Source organism: Rhineura floridana, chromosome 15 (genome assembly GCF_030035675.1).
Source record: "Rhineura floridana isolate rRhiFlo1 chromosome 15, rRhiFlo1.hap2, whole genome shotgun sequence".
NCBI lineage: Eukaryota > Metazoa > Chordata > Lepidosauria > Squamata > Rhineuridae > Rhineura > Rhineura floridana.
In genome coordinates, this window is record NC_084494.1 from 24,371,576 (window position 1) to 24,397,384 (window position 25,809).

The 25,809-nt window shown below is 41.0% G+C and overlaps 1 protein-coding gene across 3 annotated transcripts in view; it reads right to left on the minus strand.

Moving 5' to 3' along the window:
• Nucleotides 1-1,165: 1,165 nt before the first annotated feature.
• KDM1A (lysine demethylase 1A) overlaps nucleotides 1,166-25,809 on the minus strand; it is a 45,260-nt gene continuing 20,616 nt past the window's right edge. For 2 of the 3 annotated variants that reach the window (XM_061597015.1, XM_061597017.1), the window contains exons 4-20: nucleotides 23,044-23,177; nucleotides 20,770-20,848; nucleotides 19,210-19,302; nucleotides 18,349-18,455; nucleotides 16,047-16,128; nucleotides 15,097-15,191; nucleotides 13,513-13,655; nucleotides 11,473-11,563; nucleotides 11,242-11,376; nucleotides 10,141-10,214; nucleotides 8,616-8,727; nucleotides 7,348-7,480; nucleotides 6,251-6,438; nucleotides 5,515-5,629; nucleotides 4,510-4,637; nucleotides 2,639-2,785; nucleotides 1,167-1,747 (exon numbers count right to left, since the gene is read on the minus strand). In XM_061597015.1, coding sequence (XP_061452999.1) covers nucleotides 1,562-1,747; nucleotides 2,639-2,785; nucleotides 4,510-4,637; nucleotides 5,515-5,629; nucleotides 6,251-6,438; nucleotides 7,348-7,480; nucleotides 8,616-8,727; nucleotides 10,141-10,214; nucleotides 11,242-11,376; nucleotides 11,473-11,563; nucleotides 13,513-13,655; nucleotides 15,097-15,191; nucleotides 16,047-16,128; nucleotides 18,349-18,455; nucleotides 19,210-19,302; nucleotides 20,770-20,848; nucleotides 23,044-23,177 — 2,042 coding nt within the window. In that variant the 3' untranslated portion in view covers nucleotides 1,167-1,561. Of the gene's footprint in view, nucleotides 1,748-2,638; nucleotides 2,786-4,509; nucleotides 4,638-5,514; nucleotides 5,630-6,250; nucleotides 6,439-7,347; nucleotides 7,481-8,615; nucleotides 8,728-10,140; nucleotides 10,215-11,241; nucleotides 11,377-11,472; nucleotides 11,564-13,512; nucleotides 13,656-15,096; nucleotides 15,192-16,046; nucleotides 16,129-18,348; nucleotides 18,456-19,209; nucleotides 19,303-20,769; nucleotides 20,849-23,043; nucleotides 23,178-25,809 lie in introns of all 3 variants that reach the window. The other variant, XM_061597016.1, reaches the window with a different exon arrangement.

Sequence of the window (25,809 nt, forward strand, 5' to 3'; positions counted from 1 at the left end):
GGAATTGGGATGTATATTGAACGCTTCCAGTCTGTGGGCCATTGTTTTCTTTTCCATATTTGTTGACAAATTTGTCAAAATTTGGACAGATTCAGTCTAAGTAACTTGTAGCAACTCTATTGGTATGCCATCTATTCCTGGTGATTTGTTTCTTCCAAGTATTTTAAGAGCAGCTTCCACCTCACATTGTAACATTTCTGGCTGTTCATCATATGGTTCCTCTGTGAATGCATATGTCATTCTTGCATCTCTTTTATATAGTTCTTCAGTGTATTGCTTCCATCTTCCTTTTATTTCATCTTGGTCAGTCAGTGTATTCCCCTGTTGATTATTCAACATCCCTACTCTTGGTTTAAATTTCCCTATAATTCCTCTAATATTTTGGAATAGGGCTCGTTCTACCTTTATTATCCTCTTCTATTTCTATACAATAACTATTGTAATACTTTGTCCTTATGTACTAGTTGCTGTAGTACTGCATTTAGGGTTCTGACAGTATTTTGATCTCCTTTTGCTTTCCTTCTGTCTTTAACCATTTTAAGAGTAAATTATAAGAGTAAGAAGAGTAAATGAAGAGTATTCATGAGGACCATCCCTAAATACTGCAATCTTTCAGAAAAACTCTAGAAAGAATAAATACGGGTTTTGTTCGTGAAATGAAAATTTAAGATTCTTATCTTACAAATTCAAATCCTGATTGGCAACTCTTTTAAAGAGGCAATAAGTATTCCTATCAAGAGAGGAGGCGTTCTAAACCAGATCTAGTTGTAGACTTTCCATCTGGTATCCTCCACTTTTGTTCTCTTTACGTTCACCTTTGATATCATGTTACTTAATCTCAAATCTCAGCTCAAACTTAGTCTGCACCAACACTGATTCCATCCTTTTAGCTTCCTGACAAGAGCCAGCATTTAGCTGCAAGTGTCCCAGATTTAGATTCAAAGCACCTATGCCATTCAGATTTTGCCATTCTAAATGCCTTGGCAGAAAGGTGGGATATAAATGCAATAAACAAAGAGTGATAGATTACTAAGCTGTTTCCCTCACTCTTTTGAGGGTCTGTAAGTGGCACGGTTTGTAAGCTTTTAGTTATGTGTAGAAGAGAGGAGGGCATTACACCCTGCATCACACTGAAATGAAAAGGAGTATGTTTCTGTTTACTTGTTTTGATAAAAAACTTTATTTTTGCTTCCCCAAACAAAATCCACATAAAACAATCTTACCTTAGATACTAACAGCAGCTAACATACAAGAGTTCTAAACCCTGGGAAGAAACAAACAAACACACATCTGTACCAAAAAAGATCTCACTCAAGAGAGACCACAAGTCTGTATTTTGGGAAGCACGTGCATCACTCCAGTGAACTGAGGCTGCTCTGGCAATCAGGAACTGCCTTCTTGGATGACTGATGTCTTAGAAGGCCACTCAACGGGGTGATCCTTTTGACTCCTGGTTGCACCTTTTAATCAGCAGTGCTACAACCAGGAAGGCCACTTGCTTCTAGTCAAGTCCATGGAAGGCATTCGGAGCCTGCTGCGCTGCCTCTGGCAGCTTCCATCTTTACATGGCAGGAGCCTGCTGTGCTGTTGCCACAGGAGTAGCTTGGCGAGGCAGCGTGTACATTGCTCCAAGAAATTGGTCTGCAATGCGGCCAGCTTCTCTCAGTCCACTCAGCAGAGCCCCATGAACAGTTGCTGGGTAGTTGCGAATCGTATGTTCTCCTGCAAAGAACAGACGGGGAATTGGCTGGAAAAGAGGTAAGATTAGCAATGTTATGAGAGCTCCTTTATACTTGCTGAAGATAACACACTTGCAAAACAAGGAAGGTTGCAGCAAAGCTGTGATTTCAAGCAAGTCTTTGAGCAGAAGTGAACATATTTCTATAAGTATCCGTCAAGCATCCCATAGTGATGCCCATGAAGGGGGCACAGGAAAGGGGAGAAATGTGTTCAGTGTTTTATTGTGACAGAGGACCAAAAATAAGAGTTTTCCTCCCTATAGTCTAAAGGGAAGGAGAGGGCAAATTTAGCCACACGCTGCCATGAATTTGAAAAATATCCTCAATATCTCAAACTGGTTTATATTGATTGATTGTGTATGTGCTTGGACAGAATATCTTCACCCAAGTGCACTGGGGTAAGGTTCCTTGCTTAGTTTTGAGAGCAGACAGCCACTAATCTTCTCTTAAGTACCAGCTCCACAGATGTACCTTAAACTTAGCCTCATGTCCCCCTTCTAGAGCTTCCACACAAACCCACTGGGGGCAGAGGGAATGTTACTTCATTCCTATTACTTATTCATCATTCCTCACATCCACTGTGGACTGAGCACAAAGGGCAGGGACCAGGTCACTTCTATGGCCTGAATTGCACCCAGCTATCAGTTGCTCCTAGGTTTGAGGGGAAAGAATCCAAAGAAGAGACCAAACTGCAACAAAACAAGTAGAAAAGATCCTTTCATAAGAACTTGGGCATAAGAAAAAACAGCTTCTTCCCATGGTACCTGAAAGCTGTTTGTGGAGGCAAAGTTGTATCAGAATAATAATTTATAAATAACACAATTCAAGGGAAAAGTGCAGTGTTGAGTCAAAGATGTGTAATGGTGGATTCCAGGTGCTAATTTTAGTGCCGTTCTCACCTGAGGAGCTCCTGGAATGGCTGGTCCTGGAGTAATTGGCTGAGCCATCAAGTCATAATCATTTCCTGAAGATCCAGCTGCTACATAGGAATAGGATCCTCGGGCCCAAGGATCAGCCCGCCAACGAGATACCACTGTCTCCTTAGGCTGGGAAGAGAAGCAAATGAACTGTGGAAGATTTCACCAAGTTCCTGATACAAAGAGTGTATGTGTATGCACACACACAGAAACTGTGCTTTCCACCTACAGCAAAATGGCAACAAACGGAAAGCCTCAGAATGCCTGGAAGCATCTGCTCTCTTGTCAGCTATGTTTTGAAAGGCAGTGTATATAGATGGACCACTGACTTCACATCTCTCAGCAGTTTATACAAATGGAAAGGACCTTTTTTCCCAATTCACAAAAAGGTCTTTTAGGAGCTAGCAGTGGGTTTGGGATGCCACTAGCACCCTGTAAGCCACTTTAACCATTATCATCATCATCACCATCACTTCTTTCCCCCCTCAAATTAAAGCTCAAAACAGACTGCGTTTATAAAAGCAAATAAAACAGCAACAATGCTAGCATTTATGAACCAATGAAAATATGGAAAAGCTCCGCCATGCCCAACTCTGTACGAGGTTCTAACTCGAGGCTTCTCCATGGCACGCTAGTTTTGAGTACGTAGGACGTTCTTTCACATGGAAGGGCATTTAAACATCCAGTCCCCACTTGCATTACGAAGGGTTCATGCAACAGGCACAACGCACGAGGGTCCTGATTATGCATGTTATCTGTTAAATCAGTGTTGGCTTTCTCTGGCTGCAGGCCATACTGATCCATGGTCAGCCCTTTGGGGGTCCTATGTCAAAGCGGGTGTGGTCAATTTTTAATATTACTTATAAAAAGGACACATGGGAGGTTCAGAAAAACCTTTTGGCGTCACAGAATCACAGTAGAGGGCCCATGGGTGATATAGTAAAAAAGAACATTTAAAGAACATTTAAAAAATTAGTGGACAAATTTTGGAGGGCCACAAAAATCCTTTTCACATGACAGTGGGGGACCTATGGGAACAGTATTTTTAAAAAAACATTTTAAATGACACAACGGGGGCGCCCACAAAAGAAATTCTTGGCCTGGATGCAGCCCTCGGGTTAGTCACCCATGTGTAAAATGAAGTCCACTCTAGTGAGTGAGCACCTAGTTTCCCTATACTAATCTGTGCAACAAGTATCACTACACTCCAAGAGTAATGTGTCTGCTCAGATGCCGACATGATCCAGTTAAAGTGCATGGACGGGCTAAGTGTCATCTGTCTGAACCAAGAGTTCCCATTGTAAGGCTGATTAGGAGCAATAATACTTCACTGCATAACTGAGGGCATGTTCCCCCTCTTCCTGCTTTCAAGGTTTGCTTGTGTCTGCAGAATAGAAAGCAGGAGCATATGGAGAGAGGAAAGGGAGAGGCAGATGGGCAATGAGTTCTGTTTAGTTGACAGAAGTAGATGATGAAGCCTAAGAAGTTATTCTATGTGCAGCCAATAGTCACCCTAAGTGTGCAGTCCTTACCCTGCTTACTTGGGAGTAAGTCTCATTGAATTCAATAGGACTTACTTCTAAGTAGACATGGCTTCGATTGCACTGTCAATTACGCATCACAGAGGCTTAGGCCTTTTCCTCATTTTAGAAACAGCCCTCTTTGTTGAAAAGTTTGTTTCAAACTTAAACCTTTTTAAGTGAGTTGAAAATGTGATCATGATAAAGGTAGGAAGATAGGAGCAGTGGCATCTAGGCCATATTGTCCCATACACTGATAACGATACAGACAGGATTAGCTAGGATCCCAAGGCTTGCTGCACAGATGGAACAATGAAGGGCTCAACATGATACCTGAGGGACAGCACTGCTGCCAAAAATGCCCTTGAGAATTGCAAGGCAGCGCCCGACAATGACATCGTCACTGATATTCTCCATGATTCCTGCTGCTTCACCTGCCACCAAGGCCAGAAGAATTGGTGCTGTGCGGGGGGGTGAGAAAAAGATTTTTAGAATATTAGAGAGCAAACACTAGCCAAAGAGTTTGTTTCTCATCAAGATAAAGGTCCGTCATAAAAAGAGGTCATAAAAGGCAAATGTGTTGAATGGGAGTTGGTTCTAGTCACATAGGGACAGGGAGAAAATTAAACTGGGTACTCGGTTATTTCTTTTGTTTATGGTCCCATCTGACGTTAAACACAGCATCTCCCAACTGAGAAGTGAAAAAAAGGGAGCTCTCCCCTATTCAGATCATCTTGTGCCAGGAACCTCTAGGGCATTCTCATACTACGGCTGCCAGGGAGGAACTACCTGAGGGGAAACATCCTAGCTCAGTGGTAGAGCACACATATTGTTCAGGATCAATCCCTGGCATCTCCAGTTTAAAAAAGGAATCAGGCAGCTTGTGATGAGAAACACCTTTCTCTACCCAAGACCCTGGCAAGCTGTTGCTGGTTAAGAGTAGGCAGCATTGAGCTAGATGGACTAATAATCTAACCTAGTATAAAGGCAGCTTCCCAGGTTTCTATGATGAGACAGGATGTCCCTGCCCCAACAGCCTGGAGCTGGCATAGCAGTCGGAGCCAGATTAGTCCCAATACCATCAAGTGACAGCACTGGGACCAGCTCAAGATTCAGTGGATCCCAGGCTGGCTCAGCCCCTCCCCAGAATGCTCCATTTGGGGCTTCCTGTCAGCAGTATTTCCACCCAGCTACACTTTGGTAAGTGAGCCAGGGAGCTACACACTGGAGCTGCATCAGGCCCATCCAGGCAAGCTTCGCCCACAGCAGTGGTGGATCAGGGTTTGGATTGCATCCTAAGGCACTTATGAACACAGCTACATGCTTTGGTGCAGCTACCTTTGTAAAGATTCCAAAACAGGAAAAGTTCTCCCCTGCTGGCTGTTGTGCTTCCAACATGACCAAACAAATTAACACTTGGGTCCCAAAAGACACGGTCAAAACACAGCACAACCTAAAAAGAAAGGAAGTGTTAGGATCCGGAATGACTAATTCACATCTGCGAGCTGAGGATGCTTTGCAGAACTTTAGAAAACAGAAGTGTTTCTTTCTGAAAATATTCAGAAACTGACACATGCATTTTAATATATATGAAAGAGAATATGGCAAAGGCTATCGGGAATGCTAGCACTTTCATTTGGAAGCATTCCTCCAATTTCCATCCACAGTTCATTGATACCCCCCCACACACCCTATCAGGCACAAATAGAAAGCAAACTAAGTTTTCTGATTCAATGCTGCTGTATCTTAGGCACTGAGTAGCACAGCATGAACCACATGCTCAAGAAAATAATGGCATAGAAGAGATGAGCCAATTCCAGCGCCTAAAGCAGAGAAGGAAAAGTACAGGAAAGTACATTTATTCTGTCTTTAATTCCTTTCCAGGCACTCTCAGGGGACTCTAGAAAGAGCTAACCTATGTATATATGAATGGGTCTGTGTTCTATTCTCATCTGTGGCACACTGAAATTGAAGAAGGAAGCTGCTATTGGCATGGGTGGAAGATAAGAGAATAGCTACTGTATTTGTTCTCTTCTGTCTACATACGTACAGAGCCTAGTACATTTCAAGTTACCTTGTTAAGGTTTCCAAATCCCATTCGTTGCACAGCAGATGTCTTCCACTCCGGAAGTGGAGGAACAAACTGTACTGCAGGAGGCTGCTGTTTCAGCACTCCCAAGGGAAGGGTACACAGAACAGCATCACACTTATAAATAAACGTCTGGCTAGTGGACCGGGTATTGACAGCTATCACTTCACATCCTGGTGAAATAATGGAAGAGGGGAAAAGAGAAGAGATTGCTCTAAAAGCAAACCACTACTATATTTGATTAAGTTTACTGAAGTGGAAAATTGGCTGCACAGATACCTTAAATTACTATCATAATCTAAATTTTCAGTTTCTGAGCTTTGAATATGAAGTCAATTAAGATTCTACTTGCTCATACTTGCATCTCCCGGCCTTTACAGTGGACAACTTGCTTCAAAATCACTCTGCAAACTTTCTTGCTCAATGATACCTTAATGCTAAATAAGATTTAAATCTGCCCCTTCCTTCTGCAAACCAAACTGTCCTACAGAGACTGCACTGTCCTTGTTCTGAAGCCACTGCCTGTCAGCCAGTTATACTTTTTCACACATCTCCCTTTATTTCCAACTTTGGCTGCCACCATTCCATGCAAGCTCATCCATATCAGCTCCTGTTTTAGCTTCACATCTTCAGACAGGATTCTTTGTACCCAAATAGTCACCTTTTCTCAGTTTCAGCTGCCCTTCTATATACTTCCCCAAAATGTATTACTATTGTGTCTTGGTCCACTATAAATTCATATTTTTTGTTCCTAACAGTTAATCCCCATCCATCCTTGCCATACACACTTTCACACTCTGGTTTTCCCTTTTATTGTCTGCATATATCAGATGCTGAGACCAGGAGGCAGGCGCATTGCCAGATTTATTTATTATTATCCCACCCTTCCTCCTGAAGGGAGCCCAGGGCAGTAAACATAAACAAAACAATTTAACAAGAAAAACAAAAAATATATTTAATCACCAAGCAGTGGCAAACAGATGACATGTTGGGGAAGGGTGCAAATCTGGCAAGAGTCTTCCTTGGAGGTAGTGACCAAACAGCAGGCTTTGTCTACAGAATGACCAGAGAGGACTGCTCACCTGAAGCTGTGTAGCGAACCTGCCGAACGGCCGTGTTTAGTTTAATGTCTAATCCTTCCGCCAGAGCGACAGGCACACAGGAATAGCCATTTCTCACAGTCAGATGACTGCCAGTGAATTCAAAATCATCATCCTAAAATGGAGATAGGAAGGTTCAGAAATCTCATGAGTGCATTTGTAAGACAACTGATCCAGTTGAATTCCCCTCATAATGCCCATAGATAAAAAGCGATGACAAATTCACACAGATGGCAAGGAAAAAAGGCTACTTTACATCAAACAGAACATTCGGCTACTTGACGTCCCTTGAACATTCTTTCCAGGGACATGCAGGAGGCATCCTGAAAAGAGTGAGAATTGCTTAAAGATAAGCCTGATCAGGGAGAGATATTGCAGATCTCCTAGGAAGGTGGAAGTACCTGCAGGAGCAAGGTAGGGACAAGCAAGAGCTTCCTGCCCGCCCACCCACCATGCTAGTTTCACCTCTGAACATCCACAATGTTCTTAAGGACATACTAAACATAAAATCCAGTTCACACAAAGCCCAGATTGTGTTGTTGATTTACAGATTTTATTTGGAATATCAGTTGCACTATCAGGGCCCATGTGGGTAGGATTTGACATATACCTATGCCTTTTAAGAATGTTACACCCATGCACTGACATTCAGGGTAAGTGGGAAGGGAAGGTGCTCTCATGTTTCCCACTACATGTGCATATGAGGGCTGATCCAGGCAAGGTCCCATTCAGCTCAGAAGAAGACAACTAAAGGCAGAATGCTGGAGGTAATAAATCTATGTATCATCAGATCTGCTGGAGTCTGCAACATGGCAACAGAAACAAAGTGCAGACGGTAAATTCTTGAGTAATTTTCAATCTGTATTTGAATAACTATGTCACATTTTAGAAAGACAGGCACGGCAGTGTATATTCTGCAATCATACTACAAAGCCATAGAAATAGTATGTGCGTGTGTGTCAGGAAAGCATTGGAAACAGCATTTAAGGAACACTTTTAGTGATCAAAAGGTGGGACAAGTGCCTTACATAATTATTTGCAAAATTACTAACAAAAGTAGCATTATGTAAAATCAATATTCAGGCTTTTGAGGGTACAGAATCTGGAACATATTTGTGTTCAAGGTAGAATATATAAAATACTGACCAGGAGTTCTTCCACTCTTCCATTAATTCCATACTGATAAATGCAGACTTATTTTAAAAGAAATTCACTTAAGCCTTAGTCTGGAGAACAAAATGAATAGTTACCTGGTCCCAATGCTTTAGTGACAAAGTAGAGAGTGGTGTAGCATTTGCAAATTCAAGATTTGCAAAATGCCAGTCAAGAATCTGTCTATCCCTTGATGATAAATAAACATCACTGGAAAAAAAAAGAAAAAAAAAGAAAAACAAGATATGCTGTTAGGGGGATATGAGAAGTACATGCTCCCTCATCAGTTGACCTGCAAACTTCATTCAACAGGAGTACGTAACTGAACACCTTGTGCATACAGCCATTTTTGACGGGTTCATTCACTACTTTCACCCTACTGCTGAATAGATGAAAAGAACACTTTGGCTCCAGTTATTGACCAGAGGAAGAAAGGCCAACAGAATGTCACCCCCACACCTCCAGTCACGGCCATCCAGCAATTGTAATTGTTTGTGTAAGCCACATTTGGGATGGAAGGAGCAGCAGATCCAGTTAATGGATATGGGAACAATATGGGGAAAGTTTCTCTTATCTAGACATGCAGTTTTAATTATTTTTATAACAGCGCATATCATCCTATCGGCTCAGAGTGGCCATATAAATAGGAAGAGTGTGATCACTGTCCTGAAGACTCATAGTAACAGAAAGTGAACTATGGATTCATCTAGCCCCTTAAACAGCAACCAAAGAATCTTCTCTCCCATGTACAAATCAACATTTCATAACCTTGTCTTCTTTTTCTTTTTCCATGCAGTCCCACAGCTTCCACCCTACCCTAATGCCAACCAGTTGAAATTTCCTCCTTAAGGGTACCCTCCCCCACACACACACATCTGTTTTTCCATTGTTCATCATCCTTCTTTCAAGTTTTCAAAATTTTAAGGTGCACTTATTAACCTCTCTTGTTCAATAATCTACTTCTAGCTTTTGGACTGAATGTGCTAGGATGGCTTATTGTTTTAGTACTGATGCGTTTGCCACCCTGGGTTCCTTTGCAGGATATCAATTTAATAAATAGTGTGTTTTCCCTTATTGTGATGGCTTTTTGCTTTACAATAAATTAACTTACAGTTTTTCTTAAACACTGCTGAATTGAAGATCACATTTCCTTCCCATATTATGGTCAACTGTGAAGGATGATGCTGAAAAGGTGGTATGAATTAAAGCTCAGCTGCTGCATTTGTCTTTCACTGCTGAAACTTAACTGAGCAATATGCACACCCAGAAGAAAACTGTGCATACATCTTGCTTCCACTGCAAACTGCTTTTGGTTTAAAGTATCATATTAGACAGGGAAACGAACTTCCTCTTCAACATGCAGTGGGAGCTTCAAAGAAACCACCAGCTCTTCAGAATGTTGTTTACTTTTTTATCATGATCTTGGGGACCAATTATTAATACACTAAAATCTCCTGGTGGCCTTCAGACCACAGTTTAAAAACCACTGGCTTATTCTTCAACACCATAACTATTTCACTGCATCTATGTGACAAGGGAGAGATATCCAAAAGCAAAAAAGCTACCTTCACTAGCATCCAGCCACACAGATGAATTTGACTACTTTTTTTTTTTTTTTTTTACCTTGGAGGGTTGGCTTCCAGTTCTTGAAGTTTTTCTTCCAGCTTTGCTTGGGTTTCAGACAACTCATCATACTCCTGAGAAGTGCATAAATGCAGGGAACATTATTAAAGGGCAACATGGAAGAAATCTCTTATTAAGCACAGGGAAGATAGGATATAATCTCCCTACTTCGCTAGATTCTTCAGCACTGAATACTGGGATGGACAGTTGTCTACTTATTATTTCTTTACACATCAATCCAAAAATTTGATGTGAGATTCTCCAGTTATATATGGCAATGCTAACTACATGAGCTGTGACATGAAACTACTGAAGGACTCTGTGATGTCCCTGTATATATAATACTGTAAATATGGTAAGTGCAGGTTTATTAGAGTATATGTGGTAAGTAGACTGAGGGGAGTACATGGGTTGGAGAATGTTGTATGATGATTGGCTGAGTGTTTGAGTGTCTGAAGGTATAAGTGAGAGGATGACCACTGAGAGGGGGTTGGGTATTGTTAGTCGGTCAGCTGGTTCTGTGGGTTGGTTTTGGATAGGGTGGATTGGATTGGGCAGATAGTGAGGTAGGTTATTGATGACTAAGAAACATAAAGAGTAATACGTCTTATGAAACCACACACTTGTTGACTATACCTTTAAGTAATCTTGTTATTCCCTGTGTATATAAATAAATATTTCTTGGTTTACCAGCACGCCTGATCCTTGGCTGGGTTTACAGAGACCAGAAGGGTGGGCAGGGCATATATCAAGGTTGGGAAACAGTATCAATGGTGGCAGCGGTGAAGAGATAGTGTAACATCATAAGGTATCCAGAGCAACCCAGGGCTGTAATATTTATTAATCTTTATAGGCACAAAGATACAGGGGGGTTGAGGCCTGTAAGAGCACCCAGACACAAAGTAGCAATAAGCTGTGAGGAGACTAAGGCACAGTCTCAAGGCAATATTGTTTACAGAGAGTGTCTGGTGGTGCTGCCTAGCAGGGGGATCTTGAGAGATCTTTGCTAAAAGCAGTGACCACGGGAAGGGGCCTGACAGACTCTTCTTAAAATAAAAAGACACATCCAGTAGGCAATGCCATTTTCACACTGATCCATACCTTGCACAGAGCAGTAAGATCTCTATGCTTACTCTTCACAAGGAACTCTGCTGTGATGTCTCGAGGTGGTTTTACTTCAGATGCCTCCTTGTATTGCTGGTGGAGCTCCTTGATTTTCTCTTTCAGGTTGACCATCTGTAAGGGAGACGGGGGAGAGGAAAAGGAAAAACCATTAGCAGTAAGAGAGAGGAATAGGGCTGTGCATGTCCCAGGCTGGGATTGGTAGCTGACCTTATTCAGGAGATCTTTAAGCTCTTCTTGAGTTTTCACTATCTTCTTCCAGTGTTCAATCTGTTCATCTTTCACATGCTTCTCCTGTAATCTAAGTAAAGGAAAGAGAAAAGAGGTGAAATAATGCCAGATGGTAAACAGATCAAGATAGAAAGAAACACGGAGTAAGGATTTTAGGCTGCAGCATCATCTAGGGCCTAAGCCGGGGTGGAGAACCTTTTTCAGCTCAAGGACTACATTCCCGTCTGCACAACCTTCTGGGAACCACATGTCAGTTGTGGGCTGGTCCAGAGGCAAACATGGGTGGAGCGATGAATGTGAATTATTATGTTTGTATAGTAGGCTAGTTTCTACATGCACCTTTCCCTAATCTTCTGTGTAGACAAGCCAGAGTCATTATCAGAATTCAATGACACATCACTGCCAGGCAAAAACACTCAAGGAGGCTTCCTCACCCATGGCCTAGGCCATGTTGCGCCATGCATTAGGTAACATTTCAAAGAGCTGCCTCAAGGGACAGTTCATATGTAGACACCTTCCATCAGTAGCCAGTATTTGTAAAGACATGTAAACTAGTATCTTCATCAAAAAGGAAGCAAGGCCTAAATGATGCAGATAAAGGGGGTGCAAATGCAGAAAAGTTTGGCAAGCATTTTGAAAAACACAAGTAGCCCATGCTAAATAGTCAGGGAAGGCAGCAAGGCACGCACACTGGCAGGTCCTCCTCCTTGGTTAAAGGCAGAATAAAACCCGTATATGTAAGTTTAGCCAGAGCTTATAAGGGCCTTCTTTGATAGCTTGTGGGCAAAAGTAAAAGCTGAGTTAATATACTGCAAACCTGAAGACATGTTCCAGCAAAAAGCAAAGATATTTGACACAGAAGTCAGTTGCATTGAATTTAATTCTAGGCTTCTTCCTTCTTAGTTTGGACAAGTGCAAGGAAGTATTTTAGGAAAATATTGGTTGGCAACAGATGGCCAGGAGGGCAGGGGGAGCTGAATTTGTTCACTCGGTTGTTGTTTCCTGCTTCACTTTTTTAAACTGCTCAGGGGAATAAATAAACAGAGCAGAACACTTTAAGCCAAAAGTAAGAACAACACTCTTTTTGCCCGTGGCAGGAAAAGGAGAACAGAGATCAGGGCACCTCATGGAAAGTTATGGTGCTTCTGCTTGACAGTGTGTCATGCATGCACATGTGCAAGGACAACATGACTATCCACTCCAAACATCTATAGACTTTCCCACACAAGATCAGGGATTGTAAAATTATTTCCCAAACCTCTGACTGCTACAAACGCATAAGAACTGAACTAGAAATTCAACCAGAAGTTTAATAAACTATGATAATCTTAAATGTACTTGAATTTGACTCATTTCCCCCCCTTTTGTATCCTAGTGTTACACAACTGTAAGCCACCATGAATATTTAGGAATTTCAGCTGGTTTGCCAGCTGCAGCCATTCCTGTCCATGGGGATCTACACTCTTGGAATCTCCCTCGGCTAGATTACTGTAATAGATTGTAAATGAGATTGCCCTGAAGATGACCTAATTAGGGCAGAATTTTAACTGGTTCAGCCAGGTTGGTCCAAATTATCAGTTTTGCAAATAACTATATTGTCTGTCTATCTATTGGCATCCAATTCAAAGTGCTGACTTCCCTATAAGCCCCTAAATAGCTTGGGACCTGAATACCCGAAGGAACACTTCTTTCCATGTTTGCTATGTATGCTCAAAATGGATATGTATTTACCATTTCATTTTTAAAACAGCCTGAATTCAAGGGTTTAACAGTATATTCAACCTGTTAAGATCCCTATAAAATGTATACTGAAAACTTCCCTGCTAAGAGAAATAATATGAACACAAGACGTGGTGGGATCAGCAGAGAAAGATCTCAGAATTCAAAAAAGACCAGAAGATCTGAACAGAACATCACAACGTACTGGAGGAGCTATATACAGATTAATTTCATCAATGACAACAGCAATAATGGAGGAGGATGCTTTCTGAGTTATCAATGGAATTTAACCCAACTTACTGTATGACAACTTCCAAAGCCTGGCCCAAGGAGACAGGTTTGTTATTAAGGACATTGAAGTCCAGCTGGTGGCTAAGATATGAGGTGGCTTCCAGCAAACGATTAAACTCTTGCTCTACCATTTCATCTTTCTCCTTTGGAACCTGCAAATATCATCCTTGAAGTTAACAATAAATAAAACAGCAATGGAAGGTCAAGAAAGGTCCGCAGGAAGCACTTCTCACTCATGCAGAGGTGGGAGGGGAGATGCAGGTGGTGAGGGGAAGGTGTTAAATCCTGGGCACAGAGGTATTCAATTTTACACCCACTCTCTGAGCAAAGCTTATTTTATCCACAAAACCACCTTCTGACCAAGGCCATGCCATTAGCTTAATGGCTGGGTGATAATTTGAATTCCAGCCTCCAGGCCCATCTGTTTCCAGCATGCCACCCACTATATACTACTGACTCTTTTTAAACAGCATTGATCGCCCTGTCACATCTAAGATTTTTCAATGCAACTTACTGTTGTACATAGTGCTGGTAAAACATAGCATGCTCCTTTGAATCAGGGAGCAGGTGTTTTGGTCACCACATTTCAGGAATGAGGACAGGAAAGGAATCTGGTAAGAGCTACAAGGTTAAGGAGCTGCTTCACACAATCCAAAAACAATGTTCCTATGTTACCAAAACAAACTGACTGCACCTTTCTTTCAGGACCTGAAAATATACAGTAAAAGTGGCTGCAGGAAAAACAGCTTGTTGACTGATCAACTGTCCCAGACACTAACACATTTCCTTCTCCCCTCCCTCAACTAAGACAGCTCCAGTGTACTCCAATGTTAACTGAAGCAGAAGTACTGGAGATAATCCATTCCATCTTCCACTATGCCTCCAACATAAATCTCCACCCTGAAGCTTCTATTATATTAGATTAGCAGCAAGAAAAAGGTTAAGTGTGATCTGATTATTTTCCACTATATGGGTAACGATAGCCTCAGGGCGGATGAGTGTTAGATCAGAGAAAACATTGTAAGCCAAAAGTCCCCTCCCCCAAGTATCACTGCTCCAAACAAAACCAAAGCTCCCACTTGCTGCTTTAAAGTGTGCCAGGAGCTGGGTGGGGGTGGGGAGATCTGACCCCAGATATCCTGTGCTACATATGCTTTCATCTTTATGTTTCTGCCAAAGAGCAAAGAGTTTCATGGCACGTTCAGAGAATGCAAATGCTCTTCCAGTATGACAGAACAGACACAGTGAAAACGCATCAGTCCCATCTTTTTTAAACAACAACATGAGAACAAATCCTAAAAAGCATTTTGTATGTTCAGGCTAAACCACGATGGGAAGAGAATATCTGTTCCCCATATGCACAAAACAGCAACAGCCTTTAAGCTGGAGGAGGAGGAGTTTAGTTGCTGCCGAGACTCCTACTGGGAGGAAGGGCGCGATATGAATCAAATAAATAATAAATAAAACAAACAAACAACAAAACCTTCTAAAGTATGACAACAGCTCAGCAAATGGACTACCTTTTCTGAAGCCAATATGTCATTTGGCTCCAAACTATTATCTCAAAAGAAAGTTTCCAATAAACAGATTTACCGCTTGTCCATTGGCTTCATAAAGTGGACATTTTTGTTTTATTTTGGCCAATTCCATATTGACTTGCTTGCTCACCACAGCCATTGGGTTTCCTCCTGAAAAAGGTTTGTAAAGAGAATACAATAATTTTAATTCCTATTTCTAGAGGGATTGTATCGAGCAAATGAAGGAACCACAACCTGGAAATATCTTATAGAAGCAAAACAGAGCTGGATGGTAATAAAGTAATGCATAATTTAGCCTGGTGTCTCGGTAGTCAGCTGTTGAGATTGGGAAGGGCCCCTCCCTCTAGTTTTCCTTTTTCTTACCAGTCCCTTCCCAAGACAGACTGGACTAGGACTGATCCACCGTCTGAGGAAATGAACTAAGAACCCGAGAGCAATGCTTCTGGATCAAGCCAAGGGACTCATTTGTTCTAGCTTCTTTTCCTCATAGCAGACAATCAAATGCTTTCAAGGAAGCCCATAGCATGAAGGGTTTAGTTAGCTATCACCGCTAACAGTAGCTGATAGACCTGTTCTCTGAAGTAAAGTATACTGCCTAAATTGGCACAAAAGGTTTTCTATTGAGAGCTCTGTGAATTTTGTTTCTCTACTTAACATTTAACTCTCATGTTTAGGATCAGGAAGGAATTTTTCACCCAAACATAGCTGGTGATGAGAGGGAAACCCTATCTCTCTCTGTAACTTTAAACACACAAACCTCAACCAAATGTTCTAGAGCAGCAAAAATTTCTAGAGTAGTATTTGCCAACCAGATGTTTCAGATTAGAATTCGTATTAGCCCCAGGCAGCATGGCTCACACCAAGAGACCAGAGGGAGTAAAAGGGGGGGGGGAATCAGAGGAAGCTGCAGGAATTGAATACCAAGGAATTGTAATTTATGCAAGACTACTTGGTAGTAAATTCATAGATGCAGTGTTTGAATTTGAACTTGTTTTTAAGACTCACCGAGTCCTGTTACTACCATGGCTCCTAGATCTGCAACATAGTTTCCTTTGCGAAAAGTGGCAACTCTGCCCCCTACACGATCCTTTAAGGAAAAAAAGGTTTTATGGGTTAGAGTTAGAGGGCCTTCACAGAAACTATTTGCTAATTTTAGTAAATCCTTTGAAATACTAGCAAGAAGGTTTTATTTTTCAAAAGTGCTGGGCAGCCAGTTTTAAACCAAACTCAATACTTTTGATAAAAAATATAGAATAGGGGACAGAATGTTGAACTATGCATGAGTAAATCCAAACATATCTAAAACTAAATGGCCTTGAGAGGAGACAGACTGCAACAGAAAGATGAAGAATCATACTTGTCAAGTATGACCATAACACCTGTCTTAATTTTCTCTTTATCAACTATAGCCCTGCAGTTTTTCCATCCCAAGCATGATCTGAAGGGACGCAATGCAGCTAAGCGGGTCTCAGTCTGGTCAGTTCCTGGACAGGGAAAGTCTCTGGGTGCTCTATGTATGCTGCCTTGAGTTCCATCATGGGGTAGCTACGTCACTGTTTTGCAGCAAACACAAAAAGAAGTCTTTTAGCACCTTAAAGACTTAACACATTTATTATGCATCTCTTGAAGTGGATTCTAAGTCCACAAAAGCTTATGACATGTGCCAAGTCTTTAAGATACGAGAAGGCCCCTCCTTGATCGAAGAAGAAAGGCAGGCTATAAATATAATTTTAAAAGTGGTTAAGAACAAATATTGATCTAGCTTCAGATATACTCCCAGAACTATTATCAGATGAGCTGCTTCCATTTAGAACATCGATAGCTGCTTTACACAAAGTTAAACTCTTTGCCTATGTAGCCCACTATTATCTACTCTTGATGAGCAGTAGCCTTTTGGTAGAGTAAGGATTAATTAGACCAAGAGCAGCAAATACTGCGTAAGAGACTCATGGTCACATTCTTGGTTAAAATTTAACAGTGATGTCCCTAAATGAATTAAAATAAAGTTTTATTTGGGCTGCTTCACAATTTGAATTCAAGCTCCGATGGCCATAATCCCTGTTGAGAGCAGCTATCAATTCAAACTTCCTGACCTGTGCACCCCTATTATACAAGTTGCACTTTTAGATGTACGCAAAATATTTTAGATGTACATCCTATTCAGTGGTAAGAAAAAGCCAAGGACCCAGAAGACCTTTTTTCTTACACTACTATACCCTTGGTGACACAATCATACTAAATTTCACATCTCTTGCCTGAATTCATTGTAATTTGTCTCTAATCAAATCCATCTCTCAGGCCCTGTAGCATCCTGTGTGGGGAAATGAAGAGGCTTGTAAACAAGAAATAGGTCTGTGTAAGAACAAACAACTCTTATGTACTTATTCAAATAATTCAGTGCCTCATTCTCTTGTTCACACAGCCCCCACCAATGGCTTACAAAATACAGTATCAAAAATAAAAACATATTACAACAAAAATGGTAAACAATCCACAACAAAATTGTAACAAAACAGCTAGAGAACAAGCTTGATTAAAATACCGTTCAGCCATTTATAGTAGTGTAGATTGGCCCACATGAAAAGTTTTTCTGAAAAAGCCAGGTTTTTATATGGTGATATAAATCATCATCCAGAGCCCCTAATGCATCCAGTAAGGAGAGGACCATATAATGTAAATGCCACTGCAAAGAAATCCTGTCCTCTTAACTCTCTCAGATTTCATTTTTGTAAAAGACAGGACATAGATGTCCTGGAACAGCCCTGCTTTAAGGTACGTAAGAAAGGAATTATGATGCAAAGTAAAGATGTACAGGCAGCTGTCAGGGGAATCTTGGCCTCTCCTTTGACCTCTCATTCAGCACAGTTTTTGTACTGGCTTTGGTGTGTAGTACCATCTTATGAACTGGCAGTCAATGGGCAACAAATGACTAATACATGACTGCCGCCCCCGCTAACACCACCTCCTCTTTCTTGGCGGTGCCGATAATGATAATGTTATTTGTTATTTAGTTTTATTTGTTATTATAATGTTATTTGTTATTTAATTTAATTTTTGTAAATTGTATTGCTTTTATTGTATTTTTATACCTGTGTTTATTTTTCTTTGTAAGCTGCCTTGAGGGCCTTTGGCCGAAAGGCGGGGTATAAATAAAATTTAATTTAATTTAATTTTTTAATAATAATAATAATAATAATAATACAGGTATGTGCAGTCAGGCAGACTAGGTAAAAGTAAAATAAAATTGTAAGTACGTAATTTCTAAGACTTAATTTCAAGATTGAGGCATACTACCGTAGGTACTCACCCTTGCTTCTAGGAGTGTGACATCCATTCCAAAGCTCTGCAGTTGGCGAGCTGCTGCTAAGCCAGAGACTCCAGAACCAATAATGATCACCTTGCCAGTCTTCTTAGCTAAAAACCACAAAGCATGATAAATAAAGGTATGTTAGCAAACTGATCAGCCCAGACTGGGTTCTGACAAAATGAGCAAGGCTGGAACAAATCTGAACTTTGTTCATTGTGTTCGCTCTCTCTCTCTCTGGACTGGTAAAACATTTTTAGGTTACAAAATTAAGTTCTAAAATTTGCTTAACATTGCATGCTAATACTAGAAGAAAAAGCAAAGTAACAGGTAACATGTTTTGAACATAATGTAACCTGCCAGAACAAATCCCTGAACTAAGTTTTCAGATGCATCAGCACAGGACCAGAAGCTGCCTTACACCAAGTTAAACTATTGGTCCATCTAGCTCAGTACTGTCTACACTGACTGGCAGCAGCTCTCCAGGGTTTCATACAGGGATTCTCTCCCAGCCCTGTCTGCAGATACCAGGGATTGAACCTGGGGCTTTCTGTATGCAAAGCTTCTCTGAATATCAGCAGCAAGATCAAGCCTGAAACTGAACAAAGAGCTCTAAGAGAAGGACTGCAACATTGGAGGCAATCAGACATGCTGGGCTGCAGAAGAAAGGGCTCTGAGCTTTAACCTGAAGTTCATATATGACATAAACCACAAAGATGAGTCTGTACTCCAGAAGGATAGCACCATATGGCAGAAGCCTGAAACCGAACAATTAAACATCCAGCCCTCTGTCCAACCTTCACTGTAAAGATAAGGCAAATGACACATTGACTCAAAGAGTAAGTGTTGAATTGAACTCCTTACTTGGTAGGGGCTTCACTCTTTTGTAGATACCAAAATTGATTAAGCCATGCCGCTCCAGATAGCTGTGTACTCTGTGAACTAGCACAGTGTCACCTACAAAATCAAAAGGCCTCTTAACACACACATGCTATTAAACAGTAGACTTACCATGCTGCTAATATTCACTGTAGTGAGGAAAAACTCATTTCTGAATATCACCCTGCTTTTGCTCAAATCCATGCCCCCAGTTACATACATCTCCCTGCAGTAGTAGCCATTATATGGGTCAACTGAGTGGGGAGGGCATGGGATCTGAATCCCACAAACAAGGCTTGTTCAGAGTAAGCCTCCTCACTGCAAAGCAAAACTGGGAAATCCTTTCCCCAGAAATATCCAAAACAAATGTTTGTTTAACCACACAAGAAGCTTTTGTTGCTCAGCACTGCTCTTTCTTCCAGTACCTGACTTCAACATGGAAAAGGAGGAGCACGGGGCACAGAGTTAAGAATGCCAAGTAGAATCAGTACAGATTGCACTCACTATACAGCTCTTCAAACAGAGAATTGGGGAGTCTCAATTCATGGCAATGATTTTTTAAAAAAATCTAGGCAAACCATCTTCAGGAAGTGGACTTGGGGGCCCAGGGCACAGAACAGAGCTCACATCCTTTACCAATCGGTTCAACAATATTAAATTAAAGCAAAAGTGGCAACAAAGAGGAAAGGTGGGAAAGGAACTTAGTAACGAATACTAAGTGTCCATACATCTGCAACAGCACCTTAGAACCAGTATTTTAATCTAACTCAAAGGAGGTAGGGAAAAGTCAAACAACTTTTCTAAAATAAGTAGACTTTAAGCAAAAATAACATTAAAGGTATTGTAAATGACAGCCCAGGTTTGTGGAGAAAACCTGAGGCACCAGCACACAAAACACAGAAAGGCTGAGAAATGTGGCAGCAACGTGGTAAAATCTCAAAAGCTAGAAGGTGTGCCGAGGAGGACTTCCAGCAATCGGGGGGGGGGGGGGGCTTGGGCTTCAGTATTCTGCATGGCTGTTTATCCATTTTCATTACTAGCAGAAGCAGAATAAACTATGCACAGTATGTTTACGTTTATGTACAGAATCCAATTTGCCTGGGTGTTGAAGTTTCATTTCTGCTTCATAAGGCACAGATTATATGTGGCCTTGGACATACGAGACAGGAAAGTCAGTGTCATAATGGTGATCATTCTGGGCTGAGGGGGAGGTGGGGAAAGACTTGTGACCCTCCAGATGCTGCTGGACTCCCAACTCCCATCATCCCTGACCATGCTGGCTTTGGCTGATGGGTTCTGAAGTTCCCCACTCCTGCTCTAAATTCAGCATAATTAGAGATAAAAGGCAAAAAGGCAGAGTAAAGAGAGAACCACGGAGAAACTTGAATGTACAAGTGTCAATCTGTAGCAGCTCTTCAGATTTACTATTTTAAAGGTTTTGCTGTAAGCTTTCTTGAAGAATTTGGATTCTTTTCTTTTCCAGCTTTATCAGTTAAGTATTCCAAAGAGCTTATAGTTATATATAAAATAAGAATGGCAACTTACTATTATAAGGTGTTTCCAACTGTTGTAGTGTTGCTTCAAATGTCAATTGAATCTTTGGGTTATCCAACCAAAGCTGCAGCTGTTTGGACACAAACATGCAAAATTGCTATAAATGCTGAAATTAAGCCAATATTACTAGAGAGCATTTAAACAACTCTTCAGGTTCTGCATTGCTATTTTATAGACACCAACATCAAGTTAAAAGTTATGACAGCATATACATAAGCAAGGCAGCCTATGAGACCATGTGTCCTAAAAGTGCTATACTGGCTGCCTGTGAGATACCTGACCCAATTCAAGGTGTTAGTACTAGCATATAAATGGCTTGGGACCCAAGTATCTAAAGCAGCACTTTCCCCAGCATAAATCATCTCGGACCCTGTGATTGGCAGGTGAAGCCTTGGTGGTGGTTCTGCTAAGGGCTGCCTGGCTGGTGCTGATCAGTGACAGGGCCTTTTCAGTAGTGGCTCCCCTTCTGTGGAATGCACTTCCCAGTGAGGTGCATATGCCTCTGTCATTACTTACTTTCAGGAGGAATTTTAAAACATTCATTTTTACCCTGGCATTTGATGGCTGAAGGGGACTGTTCCTGGCAACCCAAAGATCACTGATGAAATAATGTTTTTAACTGTAACTGTGTTATAGGATTTTTTTAACTGTAACTGTTTTTAGAATGTTTTTAACTATTTATAGAATGCTTTTCTTTTTCTTTTTAAATTGTTTTGTAGATATGCTTAGTGCTCTGGGCTCCTTTGGGATATTAATTAATTAATGCCTGATTATATGTGAAAATGCAATGTTTAGGCAATGGCCAAGGGTCACATAGACTTAAGCTGCGGTTTAAATGAAACTGCACTCTCCAGACAAACAAAAGAGATGATATAGAGGCAAAGCAAAACCTACAGTTTCAAGAGGGGTAGATACATATACTGAAGTTTATGACTCTGTGGCAGCTACCCATATTGTATCATATATGGGTTTTTTTCAGAATGCGGTAAGGGAGTTTTGTTGGCTTCTTACATCAATTGGAAATCAAGAGAAATTTGAGGGAGAACATCCCCCTCTTCTCAAAGCAACTGATTGGAAAAAGCAAATTAGCCAGTACATTATCAGCATCCAGTTCTGAAACTCAAAAGGAGAAAAATTGGAAAGTGCAAGAAGTAGAATGCAAACAGAACACAAGTCCAGGTGGTAAGTAGAAGCTGTCTAATAGGAGGACAGGGCTCTCCGAAATGCAGCGCTGTAGAAAAAGGGGAGGGAAGGATACATGTACCACCAGCAGCTGATTTAGACCTGGTCAGTTCTTTAAACCATCTGAAGCGTTCATGGGCCCATCTAAGACTTCTGTAATGGAAGGAGCTGCACTGTCCCCAGCAGTTGTAACAGAGACTGCAGCAGCATGCTTACTAGATATGCCTCCTCCTTTCATAGTCCATTATGAATCTACTTGTCATTTGTACCCTTATACTAAAAAACATTTCCCCCTATCACAGAGGCTTACATTTTGCTACTTCATTTGAGCTAACACTACACAGTCATGAAACCATATCCTCAAACATTCTGCTTGCATAATTATTAGTTTATAGCTTCATAAGGATACCAAAGTGAAATGAAATGTGGTGCGACATTTACAGTCACTGTGTGTGAGAGAAAGGTAACGTAGAGCAACAAGAAAAAACAGATATTTGGATGTGCCACATACATGCTTTGTGACACCAAGCATGTCATTTAAGAATTCTAAAGTGTGGCAATATGGTGCCTGTCCCTTTTTTAATGGGTAGCCTTCTAAACAATGGAATGACTGACATGGTTTAGAACATAAGAAAAGCCTACTGGATAAGGCCAGTAGCCCATCTAGTCCAGCATACCATTCACACAGCGGCCAACCAGATGCCTGTGGGAAACCCATAAGCAGGACCTGAGCGCAAGAGCACCCTCCCCTTCCTCAATGATATCCAGAAGATTGCTAATTACAAAGTGGCTAATTGAACTGCACACTACATCTTGGTAGCCAAGTAAAATACAAATGCTATGGAAGTCTGTTCTTAATAAAATGAGTATTTCTCAGGCTGTGCCACCAGAATCAGTATTTAGATAACTGGAATTTGGGCTGAATGGCCATACAGATCTCTAGACATGGACACACGTTCTCTGCAGTAGGGCAAGCTACCATGTTGCAAACATAAAATTAAAGACCCCGCATGTGGGGCTATCCAAAGACTCTTTAGAACGCTCTTCAATATTAGAGGAAAATGTATTGTGCTATTAACATACTGTCCGATTTCTGATGTAAAGGAACACCTTCTGAGTCTGTTGTGGCCCACTGATGATATCTGGAAAACAAGCCGCTTCTTGTGATGTCATCCGATCATGTGGAAGTCTGCTCTGGAAAGCTGCACCTTCCACACCTACAATGAGAGAACACACATGTGACAAGTACTGCAGAAACAACTGGAAATCCAGGATGTCGCTACCCAGGAGTCTCTTTTAATCCTGATTAAGATGCGCTGCAAATGTGCCATCTCAAACTGTGTCTTCCAGCAAAATAATTGCACCTTCTTTCTTTTTAAAAATTAGTTCTTTCATATATTAATAAAAGACACAACCAGCTATGCAAGCAAGCACTTGAATGTTTATAAACGTTTCATGTCACAAAGTAGTCAGGCAGTCGAACTCAATAAAAACGCTTAAGGCAGAGTAAAGTTCTTGATTTCAACATAATAAAACCAACAAAATGCAATAATCAGCTATTTATAAGTTTGCCACTGTGGACAAGTTGGATTGGGGGGCTGGGGAAGATTCCATATGGCCAGCTTTATAGCAAGCAGCTACCTAAGGAAGTGCTTTACAGGGGAGGCAAAGAACCTTTGCTGTCAATAACAGGTAAGAGGAGTGTGAACGCACAGCTGCCTCTCAGAAACAGCAAGGAATAATGGATTCAGGAGGCCATATGTGATCAGGTATGGGATGGCAAGAGAGAAGGAGAACAAAATGACATGGTGTGAAGGGCAGTTTCTCAAGAACAGCAACCGAGACCAGGAGGCAGCCATAGACCCCCAAGAGAGGCTAAACTGTCTGGTTAATCTGTAGGAATATAGGGAAAACAGAATGGAAGTATATAAAAAAGTCAGGCCCCAAGATCATGAAGATTGAGGATGGAAGGCAATCATGTCAAGATTTCCAGGCAGAAACAATCATGTCAAGATTTCCAGGCTGCATCAATTCTACAATATGATCAGGAATGCCAAAGTGCATGTGGCACACAAGGTGGTTTTTTTGGGGGTGTATGTGTGTCCTATTCAACTTTAGCAAAGTTATTTTCCTCACACCACCACCCCAGTCCCCAAAATAGGTTTTCACTATCCATCTAAGGGTGTTCTGCAACTTTCATACTCAGGCACTTCACTTTCACACCTTGAAACCAAAAGTAACACTCTTCTTCAGTAAAATCTAGGGATTGTATTCAATATGAGTCCTACTCAAGGTAGACCAATTGAAATTAATGAACATGGCTAATTTAGGTCCATTTATTTCAATGGGTGTAGTCTGAGTAAAACGTAATTGGATACAACCCTAGGAATGCAATCTTTTGTTGATTAATCTGTAAGATTAATTATTAATTTTTTTCCTAATATACTGAAGGGGAATCCCCAATTGGGCAATCCATTTTTTATTATTTTTTTAAATTGTATTTCTTAAATTTTTGAATATAACTTTTCTGTAAAAACTAGACACAGCAAACACCATCTTAGAAAATTCATCCTTGCACTTACTCTCTCCGGAGGGAAATACCACCTAGATGGCTACACAAACTTGCATTATCCAAAAATGAAGGAAATACTTTTCCCTTTAAAACTATTGTTTTAACCATACACAAATGTTTGCAGATATTAACTGGATTCATTTACGATTTGAATTATATAAAGTTCTTTAAAAATCAGGTGACAGTCCTAACAAATCCTATCCCACTACAGTGGGATTTACAGTGCATTCCTAAGAAGTGAGTCTCATCAAGTTCAGTGGAGTTTGTCTCCAGACAAGTAGGTTTACAACTGCAGCCTCAACATCTCTATTGCAAAAGCCCCTCTCTTATACAACAATTTATGTTGAGGGCACAAAATTGCCCATTTACTTAAGAACGCTCTCTGTATTCAATCACAGTTAGGTGAACTATGAAAACCTGGACATTTAAGGCAGAGAAGGTGATTGATACAAGTGTTTTTCATAAAAACAGTTGAGGCTGTAATGGAACTCTTTTTTGTTGTCACCTACCAAAAAGTTGGTGAGCTAAAACAACAAATTCACATGCAATTAATAGGAGGCTTCACTAAATTTGAAATCCTAGACCTGTTTCAAGAATGATTATTTAGGTCTTGTTAAGGCCTTCAGAAATAAATAACTCAATTCTGTAAAGAGCTAAAAAGTCAGAAAACACATCTAGTCCTTGGTTCTACACTGAAGCTTCTGTGCAGATCTGAGCACTTAAAAGAATCAAATTGTGCTAATAATTACTCAAATGCACAATGAATTGAGGCAGTAGTTAGAGTGTTGGACTGGGACCTGGGAGACCAGGGCTCAAATCCCTGCTTGACCATGAAGCTAACTGGGTGACCATGGGCTAGTCACTGCCTCTCAGCCTAACCTACCTCACAGGGTTGTGTGAGGATAAAATCAGGAGGGGGAGAACCATGTACACCACCTTGAGCTCCTTGGAGGAAAGGTGGGATATAAATGGAATAATAAAATAAATACATGTAGAACTTAAAGAAAGGCCACTGTAAAAAGTGGGAATATTTATTTCAACTGACGGCAGAATCATATATATTCAGAAATAAGGCCCATTGTCTCCAATGGAACTTACTCCCCAGTAAATGTGTTCAGGAACGTAGGCTGAATATACTTACATATAATGACTGCCAAAGGGTGCAATCCAACTTGCACTTACACCAGGCTGAGGGGAATTGGATGTAGCAGATCTCTAGTTGAGCTGCCTGGGTCCTGACTCAGCCAGGCTACACGGGCATAAGTCCCTCAGTCAGG